This window comes from Thermobia domestica, chromosome 12, assembly GCF_964235325.1.
Source record: "Thermobia domestica chromosome 12, izTheDome1.hap1.1, whole genome shotgun sequence".
NCBI lineage: Eukaryota > Metazoa > Arthropoda > Insecta > Zygentoma > Lepismatidae > Thermobia > Thermobia domestica.
Genome location: NC_137465.1, coordinates 189793016 through 189807454, shown reverse-complemented (window position 1 = coordinate 189807454; position 14439 = coordinate 189793016). Strand labels below are relative to the sequence as shown.

The following is a 14439-nucleotide window of genomic DNA, read 5'->3' as shown; positions in this document are numbered from 1 at the left end:
TGAAATAGAGAAAGTGGAAGGAAACGGGAAAACACCAAGAAAACCGACGAGCACGGTGTTTGTCCACCACAAAGTCCACACGGCGCGAGCTGGGATCGAACCAGGGACCCCAAGCACCGGAGGGGAACGCTCTACCACTGTGATATTTATGTTTCTACTGCAGGATTCCCACTATTCTGGAAAAATCTATTTCCCTGACTTCTCCCAGACCTTTGGCAAGAAATTCCCTGACTTTCATGACAGGTGTCAGGTGACATTGGAGTATAAACAAGGAATAAATAACGGTGAATATATGAGAATATTTATTCCATAGAAATAAATAATAACCAATTGTTCATACGTACATTCCAATTATAACTCATAAGTATCTGAGCAACGTTCCATATTGTGATCATTAATGGTTGGCTAAGCTGAAATTGGTGTACAATTAATGTTAGAAAAAAATCTAAAATTTCCCTGATTTCCAGTCTTTTTCTCTGAGTTTCCCTGACCTGCACCATTTTCCCTGAGTTTTCCCTGATTTCCCTGATCAGTAGGAATCTTGTACTGATACATTGAGGATGTGATACTTAACGTTTCCACTAAAGCAATACAGAAAACTATTAATTAACCCAATAACATCATGTAAACTCAACAACGACTCTACAAAACCAACTCAGTATGTCGTCTGCTATGTAATACTAATCATAGAACACGACTGCCGTAGTCAGAACAGACCATCTATGCCACAGTTCGCTTGCTCATCCGAGCAACGTTCCATATTGTGATCATTAATGGTTGGCTAAGCTGAAATTGGTGTACAATTAATGTTAGAAAAAAATCTAAAATTTCCCTGATTTCCAGTCTTTTTCTCTGAGTTTCCCTGACCTGCACCATTTTCCCTGAGTTTTCCCTGATTTCCCTGATCAGTAGGAATCTTGTACTGATACATTGAGGATGTGATACTTAACGTTTCCACTAAAGCAATACAGAAAACTATTAATTAACCCAATAACATCATGTAAACTCAACAACGACTCTACAAAACCAACTCAGTATGTCGTCTGCTATGTAATACTAATCATAGAACACGACTGCCGTAGTCAGAACAGACCATCTATGCCACAGTTCGCTTGCTCATCCAATGAAGTTGTCTAAAAGAATACTGAATTTTAGGGTTCTTTTATCCACGCGGTTGTGGGTGCGATTGCTCAACAGCCGCGTTTTTCTAACTACGTTGAAATCAAATGAGTCTGCCCTTTGATCCAAATCGCTGTGCACAAAAGGTTCTATATAATACTATGCAACTAGAAACCACCAAATCGCCGCCGATTTAATTCAATATAGTTAGAAAACACGGCGGTTAAGTAAACGCTACCGCAACCGCGAGATAAAACGACCTTAAAGTTCACCATTTTTTCATGTAACTTAATTGGATGAGCAAGCAAACTGTGATGTAGGTGGTCTATTCTGACTATGGTAGTCGTGTTTTATGATTAGTATTACATAGCAGTAGTGTTACTGAATTGTTTTAGTACAGTCGTTGCCGTTGTATTTACGTGTGAATGAACTAGGGTGCTGATAGTGCAGACATTAGTAGTTTTTCTGCATTACTTTACAGTGTTGTCAGTGTTTCTTTCAGAAACAATGTTCCGGGGGGGCACACTTAGTATTCCGGGTTGGCACTCCAGATACTATTCTATTTATTATTATATTATAGACGTATTATTTTGGTCTGCTCTGGGAGGGCACTCTCAGAGCTCCGAGGGCCAGTGCCCCCCAAAAACAGGTCTGGAAGAAGCACTCGTTGTCAGAATATAACAACAATAAAAGTGAGCATACATAGTCAATTTCGGATTTTGCTTTATTATTGTGTACAGTTGTTATTTGAATAGAAAATGGGAACGCCAAAATGAACCTACAGATTATTGTGATTTGAATAAGGAATTACCAGATAAATTAATACACAAAATATTTGGTCCGATACTGGGAAAACTAGTTACAAAAGTGAAGAAAAGTACGTAGACAAGAGAAATCCTACATTGTAGATCTATTAATTTTAAAGCTTTTCTTACATATTCTTTAATGTTTAAGAACTATTTTCATGTATGGCAACAAATATTGTGGCATTCTTAATAATTTAATATTTTTCTATTTTTCAATAGTTTTACATAAGGCAGAACGACTTCATATACACTACTCTTCCTACACAAATTCCATTAGGTTCAACTTACCCTTTTCGACTCCAAAACTATATAAGTATTAGAAATCTTATAGATCGGCTTTATCCTTCTGTCTGTCAACAGGTGTCAGATTAAGTATAAGATAAAGAATATGGAGAGGAGTTTTATTTATTTAATTGCACAGTGCAGCAATTTGAAATCGAGATTAATTTTTTTTTCTCAACATGTAGCGCAGTTGTAGTGCAAACAAAAGAGGAACGTTCCATGAGTAACTGATACCAATGCATTAATCTTGACTGACAGTTACGTGTGTGGGCATGGTGGGTGTAGACAGGTGTTACTAAGCTGAGTCGTAAATTCAACATGGAACAAAATGAACATCAAGTTCTGTGCGCGTCTCGGTAAGACTGCAATAGAACTTATCAAATGTTGCAAGAAGTGTATGGAGCCACTTGTTTATTCCATGCGCGTATATTTATATGGTACGGCGTTTCAGAGAGGGACGAGAGTCAATGGAAGACGACCAACATCCAGGTATAGTAAAGACAGTGAGAAGCGGAAGAAAAGAGGCTAAAGAGCGGAAGAGATTTAAGGAAATTCTTTATTGAAAATAATGTTGTTGCCACAGCGATCGAGTTACGATGCTATTGCCGCCAGAAGCAGCTTTAATTATTGCTTATTGGCTGCCAGCGTAAAAATATAGTTTTCCATCTTTTGTCAGTTGTATTGTTTTTGTGAACACATAACTGAATACGTACACATTTGGCAGGAGGCGCAAATTTTCCTGAGCGTATAGGCGGCTTCTTTTAGTAAAATGTTAAATACAGCCTTGAGCATATCGAAAAAAAAAGAGTTGTATTTATTAATGCTTAACTCTAAAGCATACCTTTATTGACAGTAGAAACATGAAATCCATATGAAACAGACAAATAAACGTGGTTGAAAATGTATTCCAGAGACAAGGCCACCGATGAATAAAATATGTAGTGTAAATCAACGGTTTCGTAACAAATCAACAAGATAACAATTGCTTCAAATCACCGATGACAAAACTACCGTCTCAACTTGAGAATTATATGCACATAACGGAGCTCCATGAGAATTTGACTGCAAATGTAGCTATCAGGATTTTCATCACGAAAAGAGTTCTGCTGGCTATAATTTGTATATTCCACAATATAAGAGGCACGAGTCGAGTCGCAATGAAATCTTTCAGTTTACTGTCTCACAATTATGCCCCTTAGGCTAAGGGAGACGGATGACTAAGGCAAGTAAATGATGATGGAAAAAATAGTGGAACAAGAATGTGGGAGGAAAAGAGAGTATCCCGAGAAATCCCACGGACACGATGTTGTCCTCTACAAACTTACTTAGTCAGGACCCCACACACCAGATGTAAGTGCTCTACTAGTGAGTGAGCCACCGTGCTCTCCTCGAGTCGAGTCATGTTGGATTTTGTCCACATTAAAACGAGGAAACGGACTTTTTTTCTTGAGTGAAAACATTTTATATTTGTGTGTGTGTTATAGAAGAAAAGAACTCCCAGTTTACATTTAGCTGTTGATTGGTTATCCCCCCAATGTGTTGCTTTCGATGCCTTTTTTATACTGTTATTAGGAATTTCTATGATTATTGTTTGTATTTTTTTATAGTTATACAGGGTGTCCCACTTGTAAGAGACCCCGAGAAAAATGTTATGTAAAAATTTTATTAAAAGAAGATATGAAACAAAATTTGGACATGAACCTTCATGGTTGAGAGATGAACGTACATTGCAAGAGGTGCTGGAAGTGAACCCCTCCCCCCTCACCTCTATACACAGTTCAATACGGGACTGCATGTTCGTGAATGTTGCTGCCAGAGCATTAGGCGTGACTACCTGGATTTCATGGTGGATGTTCTCACGTAAGGATTTTCACATTATTATGGCCCTCAGGTCACCTGACTTTTTTCTGTGGTCTCACTTTAATGGTAATGTGTACAAGAACAAACCACGCATCATCGACGAGTTAATTGAGTACATCCGTAGTGAAATCCAGAGAGTCACGCCCAACACTTTGGCAACAACATTCACGAACATTCAGAACCGTGTTGAACTGTGTACGCAGGTGGGTTAGGTTATTTCCAGCACCTGTTGTAATGTACCTTCATTTTTCAATCATAAAGGTATGTTATGTACAAATTTGGTTTCATACCCACTTTTATTAAGGGTTAACTGCTGTATCGCCGGACCAGTGTTAGGAAATTTACCGGGTCAATTGGAGAATTTATTTAAGTTTGTGAGAAAGAATGAGTGAAAGTAAGGTAAGGGGAATAGTAAAAGTTAAGAAAGTGGTTGTATTTGCTGATTGTTTTTGATGTTGTAAGCGGCACTGTATGTGGAGGCGGATGGACTATTTCGCGGAGAGGTACACTTGTTTTATTATACGGATCCATAGACTGTAAAATGCACAGAAAAATTTGGGCAAGTCTTTAATTTGCCCATTTCGTGTCGAGAGCAGAACCCAACGAATCCCTGAGGGGCTTCTAACCCGTTCCTACTACTGCTACTACTACTACTAACTCATTCCTACTACTACTACTACTACTACTACTACTAACCCGTTCCTACTACTTCTACTTATATTATGTATTCGTATAGTAAAACTACACGCCTAATAATGTAATCTAACGTAACGTAATATAATTCAACCAAATATAACCAAGTGCAGCACATTTTGGTACTTTTTATCGATTTTCAAATTGATTCGGCCATACAGCAATAATGCCTTTATTAAGATTTTTATAACACTTTCCCAGCGCCTCTTACGAGTGGGACACCCTGTATAACATGGATTGAAATATGTATCTGTACAGCGTGCCACAGCCAACACAAACATGGTTATACAGTTAAAGATTTTGGGCTGGTCAGGAATAGTATTGATAATACGACGGATATCAGGCAATTATTATAAAAAAAAATCTAATTTATAATATAAATTTAATCTATAAATAATTTATTATAAGCTAAACAGAAATCTACGTTGAGATTGTGTTGTAATTGACAAATAAAATATCTATAATGAATATATTGTTTGTGATATTTTATAGAGCATTCAACATTAATTAGGAGTTTCTAGGATTCTTATGCAAGATTTCTTTCTGTCATAGTAAAAAGCACTTTTAGTTGTAGTATTCAGGTTAAAAACCTGCACCATCTCCTATATCAAATTGTGATTAATCACAAGTGTAATGCATCACACCTTCTTAAATTTTTTTCCCTTCTTTTCAGAAATACGTAACCGAAGGAGGCCATGTAAGGGACTGTTCGTTTGACTGCAAACCTAAAAGTACGTATACGTAAAATATATTACATCATCTCGTTTATTTTTTTTAAAGAAATGACTTATGTTTATTTTTCCGACCAAAAGGCTTCAATAACCAATAACCCCTTTCGTTCCAGTGACAGCCATGTGAATGTCATAAAATACTTCTTTGCAAAATACCAGTGACTTCCATGGGGATATTAAGAAAAGGTATTTTTTTAATTAAGAATCGTATTAATCGAGGTAACGAAATTTTTAGCGGACGAAAGAATCGCGTTATATCTACTGTTTCTCCTCAGGTAACAGCACCTTACTCTTCACCAGTCAGTATTGCCAACATGTAGCAGTAAAAATCCCTTCAAAACATCAAAATTTCCCTTTTCAGTTCAAATGTTCAACAATGCAGTTTTTTTTTAATCAGTAATGTGAGTGCTCTTCTCGTGCATGCATGTGTGTGGGGGAGATGCATGTGTGTATTTGTGCGAGCGCGTGCGATTGTACAAAAAATGATATTCGTTGAAGTTTGTCCAATAAATCTGCCCTATATAACGGTCTAAACAATATTTTAATAATAAATGAAAACTTGCTATTACAGCACCCACCACATATTATAGAAAAATGAACCTGGAATGGAAGGGGTTAATAACTATGTCATAATTTACATGATTTTATTTGCTCTATTTCAGTATCCGTTCTTGACGGAAATCGAAACGATAAAAAAAATACAGTTCTACCACTATAATCTAAAGAGAGAAAACTTATCAAACATCTTATTGTTGTATATGACAATCAGGAAAATCAGTTTCTTTTTTGCTTTAGATTGTAGCCAGTGATGATTTCTGTGGATGACTGTAGAAATTTCCCCCTAGAGTAAAGAAGTTCTCCCCCTGAGACATATATTTGATTGTGCTCAATGCGGATTGCCAATATTTTTATAGTACTTTTCAACCCCAAACATGTTTAGATTAAAATTTTCCTGTGGGCAAATCTTCTGAAATCATAACTGCTTATAGCAAATACAATTGATTTTTTTTTTACCGATGTGATTCCATTCGAGAGCTACCAATGCATTTTATCTTTGCAAAAAGCCTTGGTTGGTCTGCTAACTAATGTCTACTAGAACACGGTTTGTACAGTCAACCACAAAAGTTCTTTCTGTTTGGTAAATTTATTTTGGGAATAACGGTCAAACGTACGTAGTTTCACAGAGTTTCAAGGCTGAAATGAGTAGAAAATTAAATTCTTTTTAATTTACTGAAGACTGTACTCAAATTTTCATTCCATTCTGAAGTTATTTAGTGAACTATAATTTCAGCAAATGGAAAGAAGTTTTGTCGCTGACTGTACATGCTAACTTAAGTCAAGTCAATTCAATAAAGGGAGTACTTCTAGCCCAAGTAGGGTAGCCATATTTCTCCACTGTAAATAAGGACACATTCTTGATTCCTACAGAAAATTGTAATATTGATTCTATGCTAGAGCATACTTTGGTTACTTTTCTGCACCCACCACGAAGTATTTTTGATAGAATGGCACTAGGTTCTTGTAGACTCCCCGTATAGAAATCTGACGCCTGATACTTCAGCCAGTCAGGAACTGATGCGATGAGAACTTTATTGCCATTGGAACGTTGGGAAGCAAGCCATCTTTTCAGGTGAAGGAACACAATATACAATAAAATCATTAGAGGCAAAGTCGGGACTATATGAATAGTGATTAAATTGTCCTATCACAATTATTGAATTGTCTCAACAGCACAGGCAGTTATGTGTGGGTAGACATTGTCATGAATCAGAATAATTCCATATCGTAATATTAGTTTTGGAAGGCAAGTCGCGGATTAGAGTGTTTGGCAATATATATTTGCTGTGATGTCGGCTTCATTTTGTTCTTTGGCGTTGTGAAATCACCCCTCACATTTGATGGGACTTTCTACGACGTAAGTCGTTTCAACTGACTACTATTCTCATCTAAGCAAGTCCATACTGATGATTATACCTATGTTGCAAAAAAAAAAAAAAAAAAAAAAAAAAAAAAAAATCAGATGTCCAAAAACAGTATTAATAAAGCAAAATTGACTAGAATACCAAATATATGAGCGGCTTGGTCAAACATAAGTAATAATGTGTCCCTTTTTCTAACTTTCGAATAAACTGGGAAAGAATGTTCAACATTCCTATGCAATTTAATGCAATGGCACATATCAAAACAAGCACCCTCAGCTATCTGTAGCTACACTTATGTCCAAAATGATTGTCACATATCTATAACTGTCTTCTTAATACTGATACTATCTGTATAGTCGGAAAATATATATTTGTGGTAACTTTCATAGAAAAGAATTATAAATACGAAAATTAGAATGAGTAAAACATAATGTTGCTAAATGGACAAGGAAGTTTTATATTCATTTTATTGTTCTTATTTAGTGCACTTTTGGCATGAAATTAGCCACATACATGTCTTTGCCAATTACCCCATGGGGAATTGCCGCCGATGTCCGCCTCCGCAGCGAAAGGGCCACCCGCAACTGCCAGACTCGCGGAAAATATGCCGTGATGGCATAGCAACGTCGAAACAACTTCCTACAGGTCAATTTTGGGTCGGCAAAGGCGAGACAAATCTACGACCTTTGTTATAAAAAGACGTTGGAAAAACAACATTCCGACGGTTGATTTACGGTCGACATTTCAAAGGCTGGTTTAGGGTCGAGAAATAGACGTCCTAGCGGCTAAGTCGTCTCTAAAACGATGGCGGCATAGAGGCTCTCAGTTTCTTCGGCAGAGAGACGGATCTGTGACCATCCCTGCCGCGACGTCGCGTCTCTGCCGTCATACAGTCGGCAAAGGGTCGGAACAGTGTTTGCGGTTACCTGCTGCCTCTGATCCGAGCCGGCAAAAAGATGCTTTTTTTCTGTACATAGTCATGTATAATCCGTACCGGCGGCCCGCCACCATCGGCTGTGGCCATCATCCCTCTTTTCGACCGCGATTTCCCCATTGGGTATACACATACTAACATTATAAAAAAAACACTGGACGAGTTCGTTTTCAAATTGTATTCCTAGAACAAAATATTTACACGCATGTGACAATAATTTTGGACATGAGTGTACATTTCCGAAATTAAACTACCTACATACTATCCAATGGACCAATCCCAACCCATTGCACCTAATAGCTCAATTTCACCGGGAGTGACGCTTACCGTTATGTTCGCCCGAGCCGCTTATATATTAACACTTGTGTAACAGTTTCGGCAATGTGACGAACGTGTCTGATGATAGTTATATTACATTGCTAAATCAGTTACACAAGTGTTATTAATATATTTTTGGTGCTTTGGTCAGTTTTGTTTCATTAATACTGATGAATATTTCCAAAGCTATAGTGAATAAAATACAAGTTCAGGAACATTGATTTATTCAGTTAATTCTATGACACACGTTTGGAATGTAGCCTCCGATTGGTCATTGCGCGTGAAGTAGTGGTGGCAGTGCTCCACCTTCGCACAGACGTGAACGGTAGATCAGTCTGCATTCAGCCGTGGTAGAGTGAAGGTTGATCACTAGTTCCACTTTTGTAACGTCTCAAAATGTATGCTGCAATAGAAAACCGCGCTAAGTGCGAGAAGCGCTGTTATACGTTTTCTTACAGCCAAACAATAATCGACAGTAGCTACTCAGCGGGAACTTTGTCCCGTGTGTGGATCAAGTGGGATGAGTGAAGGAGTTGTATGTGAATGGATTCGTTCATTTAAAAGTGGATGAACAAACATTCAGACGAAAAAGAAGTTGTAAGCCATAAATAGCAACTAATGAACCCGTTCAGAAAATTAATTGGAAAAATCAGCGATTATCGTCTCCTCATGCATATGAAGAAGTGGCCTTTTGCTGATGATGAGGAGCTGAAAGATGCGGTCACAAACTGGCTCAAGGCACAGGCGAGAGATTCTTATGCTGATGGAAAATGAAATGAAATCTTTGAGTTTTACATCTCCTGGGGTTATGCCGGTTAGGCTAAAGGAGATTATGATTATGAGTAATGAATGAAATGGTGGAATGAAGAAAGTGGGAGGAAACGGGAGATACCCGAGGAAACCCACGCACACGGTGTTTGTCCGCCACAAAGTTCGCTTGGAGGGAGCAGGATTTGAACCCGGGACCCGAAGCACCAGAGGTGAACGCTCTACCACTGAGCCACCGCGACTCCTTATGCTGATGGAGTTTCTAAGCTAGTACAGTGGTATGATAAGTACTTGAATGTTTATGGAAACTATGTTAGAAAATAGAGCAAAGTAGAAGTTTCCAGATGTATATAGTAAATTTTTTTCTATTTACTTCTACAAGATTGCAATATAGTGCTTCAGTTATTGATCGCGAGAAGGTTACGTACTAAAAATAACTTCAATACTGAAACATATATAAGATTGGAAAGTCAGAACGATTCCGTTATTACAGTCCTCTTCCATATTACCATCGGCTTCTATAGGTTTCCCTTCGAACTAGGAAAAGAGTTAATCATTTTCTGTAAGAAAATAACCTCACTCACGTACCGCCGAGAAATAATTCTGTTCAGTGAATTCTAAGTATTAAATCACTTCCTATGTTTCGCACTAGATCAACATAGTAATTTCAAAGAGAAAGTTTCTTCAATTTTTTTTCTAACTTGTTCTTTATTAAACAATATTCTAAATGAGCTATCGAAACATTTGCTCTTAAATTGTGTGAGTTGTCTCATGCTAGAGAGCATTATTATTCATACTATATATTGATACTTAAAATATATTTCAAATTCGTAGTGAGGATGAAATAGCTTGTTCCTATAGTCTGAAAACTTCATTTCAAAGCGGAACCTTTAATAACAGCAATCTTTTTATTCAATATTTAAGAATCATTTATATTGGTTAGAGTATGATTTGAAAGTAAATGATCTTACTAGGAATTCATAAGGAATATAATAGAAGATAAGACAAGAGGGGGAAGAAGAAGATTAATTAAAATAATATATTTATGATGGAAATTCTTACGGATAAATAAATAAATTTTGAAAGACCGGAACTTCCTAACGTACGATAACTAACCTGTATGTGATGGGAAGAAACCTGATAGTAATAATGATAGTCTATTAACAATAATAGTGTGTGGGAAATAGTGGTAGAATTACAAGACTCGAGATACTAGAACATTTTATATAATTAAATTCATAAAAATATATACCGGTATCACAAAAGAAAGCTACTCGGTTTTTTGTGTTATTGATGGTAAGAGTATAAAGTTAGGTTAGTTATCTTGTAAGTGAAACATCAAACACACACGCACACACACACACACACACACATACACACACACGTATATATATATATATATATATATATATATATATATATATATATATATATATATATATATATATATATATATATGAATGTTGACTAGAACAGTGGTGTATTCCCAGTTTCACTTAGACCAACCTAAACTACGATCTCGATGTTACGAAAATGGTGCACAGAAACTCTCATGGGCACCTAATTTTCTACCACGTAGTCAAGTAACGATGTGGGCGGATGCTGACTAATATTCATTGACTCTCCGCGTAAAGCGCCGGTTCCTCTCAGAAATTTAGTTACAGCAGCTCGCTTTTAGGGAGAACAGAGAACGCCGTGAACTAGAAGAAAAAAATATTAGATATTTACCTGCTATTCCTGGATATTTTGTAGGACCATAAGAAAAATTATTTAAAAAGTCAACTCTAATACGAGCCTTCTATGACATCCAAACTGTAATGCTTAAATATCACTTCCAAGTATTTTATCAATTGTGTTTCTTTTTTATATACGCCTTGAATTGTATTTTAAATGCAGGAAACGTCTAATTTCCATAAACGAGACCTCTATAGAGAATCCTTAAAGATTACACTGGAAATACACATCAAATAATTTGTATGAAAATATCGCGGCTCTTAAAGATCTCCGAACAAAAGAATGGATTAAACGTCAAAGAGGTTGAAGAACTAAAAAAATGTTAAACATTATAACGTTAATTTTTCATTATTCAGTACACACTACGTTATACAACGTCTATTTGTCCTAAGTTCGTTTTAATGACATTACACAGAACATTATATATATATATATATATATATATATATATATATATATATATAATTAAAAAGGAAGGATAACCATTTCCCGAGTCTAAGATAAATCTTTATTTTTTGAGTGTTTTGCCCAATGAACACCATATATAACTGATATTATAATTAATTGTATATGTAATGTATTTGCTTATTACGTACTGCATGCAAGAAGAAAGAAAACACTGCTCACACATGAATTAGAAACTCCAACCGGAAGTAGGCTCAAATCTTGCAAATGGTGCGAGATATTGAGAAAAAATAATCGATAAAATCTCCCCTTTATGATACCCCTTGCCTTTTTTTTTTTTTTTTATCAAGACGTCTTTCACTTGTGTCTGAAAAGGGACATGTACATATATTGTGAGGATTGAGAAGGAGATTTATGCTCATATGCACTCGACACTTTTCATAGTCAACCAGTAGCGAGTACGTCTAAAGAAAGACATCCATCCACTGACTCAACCCAATCTGCAAAGAGATTTTGCAGTGGATCTCAATCTTCTAACGTCCAACCAATGGATATTGGATCGCCATCTTCAGAATCGTCATCTGTAACTCTCAGCATAACTCCAGATCTTGTTTACAATTTTCTTCTCACCGATGTTGACACGAAATACACTCATCCAAAGATAATCTTTCTTCAGATCATTAAATACGTTCCACGCGCAAATATTGAACAAATAGTACAGACTGGGAATGGATATATCAAATCAAAAGATCCTAATTTCGGAACCTATTTGCGTAATAAAGCATCTTACGAAATCTTTGCGAAAAACGCAAAACTAACAAAAAAGTCTGATTCTAGGCCGAAACAATCACCACCTGCTAAGAAATCGCCAATGTTATCTGTCGTTATACGTGGTGTTCTCCCAGAGTTCACAGACGACGAAGTGCGAGAGGAGCTTATTCAAGAGGGCATCAACATTGAAAAATGCATACGCATAAAAAACAATAACGGAACAACATATATGGTTCGCGTATTATCACAAAACCAACAGGCTATTGACTACTTTTTGGCGCATGGTGCCCCTATTTATAAGAAAATCCATAGAGTCGAGCCTTCTAAAACTCCTGGGTCAGTACCTCTTAGATGCGAGAGATGTCAATCCTACAACTCTCGTTTCACTAACAATTGTCCTAATCAACCACGATGCGGATACCTCACCATAGTGGCAACCAACATGAAACTAGATTGTGTCAAAATCAAGAACAACCTCCAAAGTGTTCCACTTGCGGAGACGCGCACCCCACGTACAGCTACCGTTGCAAGGCTAAGCCCTCTGCGGAACCTACCCGCCCGGAGTTTACTGAACCTATTCAAAGTAGCGATAAAACTACACCTCCAGCCAGCACAATCTATCCTACATCCGCTCAGTATCGAAGATTTTCTTCGCTACCTCACCATAGTGCTCCAGAACGTAATGCCATTTCAACGCGATCATATACTTCGCACTATTACTGCCACTGCAAAATCGTTCTTTAACATCAATATGCATGGTACATATTCAAGACAATATGCTCATTTTCAAATCGCGCCTCCTGAAACTATTGTTTAAATCTATTTCGTTCTTGCTTGTAGTCTTGAATTTCTTATTTATCAATATACGATCTTTCCAGCAACACAAACTTCTCCTAGAGCATCTTTTACTCGAAGGACAAATTGATATTTTTGTTCTCAACGAAACTTCACTCAAACCTAATATCACAGCACGCCTAACAGGTTATCTCCTTGACTGATATGACTATAGAGGACCTACCGCCAGAGTTCAAGGTGGAGTTGCAATAGGTTTTTCACCAAAATTACCATTCAGTCAATATCACCTACAGGCTTATGTCAATCATCCAGAACATCTTCTTTTCTCTGTTTACTTTCCCTCCATCGTCATAAACGTTGATACCATTTGTATTCGGCCGAGACAACCAATTCCATTCGATTTTTTCAATTATGTTGCACAAAATTTTCAAAATGTCATCATTATGGTTGATATCAATATCCATAGTCGAAGCGACCGGGAGAAACAACATTTTTTTAACTACGCAACTCATCAGCTACATTTGTATATCCATGACTTTCCTAGTCATACCTGGCCAAGTAGTCAAACAACACCAGATGTTGTAATTACATCACTTAATCTGGTCGGAGACTGTACAATACAGGTTCTTGACACAATCGGTGGTGATCACTGCCCAGCAAAACTAACAGTCAACAAAGGCAAAGATTGCCACACTACTCCCGTGTTTCGTACAGTTAAACGATATGATAAAGCTGATTGGAATAGTTATAGAACAACCATTGCAAGAGACATTAGACATCTGACAGCACCAACCCCCGAGTCTGAATTGTATTACACTATTTCCCGGCTTACAGATACCTTAACTACAAATGCTCAAACATCCATTCCTGAGGACAAAATCTGCCCACACAGACCAAAGTTACCGCCTCAATATCTGGCCATTGTAAAACGTGCAAGGCAGCACATTCGAGAGGCACATCTGGGAACGAGGCACATCTTCATTGTCACAGACAATGGCAACGGGCAGTTAAAAACTACCTCATTGCGTATAAACGGAGGCACTGGATTGATGCTTGCAATAAGCTGAGAGACGAAGCACATCCCCTCCGCTACTGGACGAAATTTCATCAATTAACTGAAAAAAACACTGTTACAACATATCCGCTCCATGTCAATAATGTTCCAATTCTTTCAGATGCAGATAAAGCGAATGCTTTTGCAAACCAACTACAAACAGTATTCACTCCAACTGAGTCTCCATGCCAGAGCGAACGCATTGGTATTTCCAGAATACATTTTCTACATTTTACATCACATCAAA

The 14439-nt window shown here is 37.1% G+C and overlaps 1 protein-coding gene across 1 annotated transcript in view; it reads left to right on the top strand.

The window, feature by feature from the left end:
- The window catches only part of LOC145666909 (uncharacterized), a 698924-nt gene that overhangs the window by 660721 nt on the left and 23764 nt on the right, over positions 1-14439 (top strand). The window contains exon 3 of the mRNA XM_081734500.1: positions 5434-5491. Coding sequence (XP_081590626.1) covers positions 5434-5491 — 58 coding nt within the window. The remainder of the gene's footprint in view (positions 1-5433; positions 5492-14439) is intronic.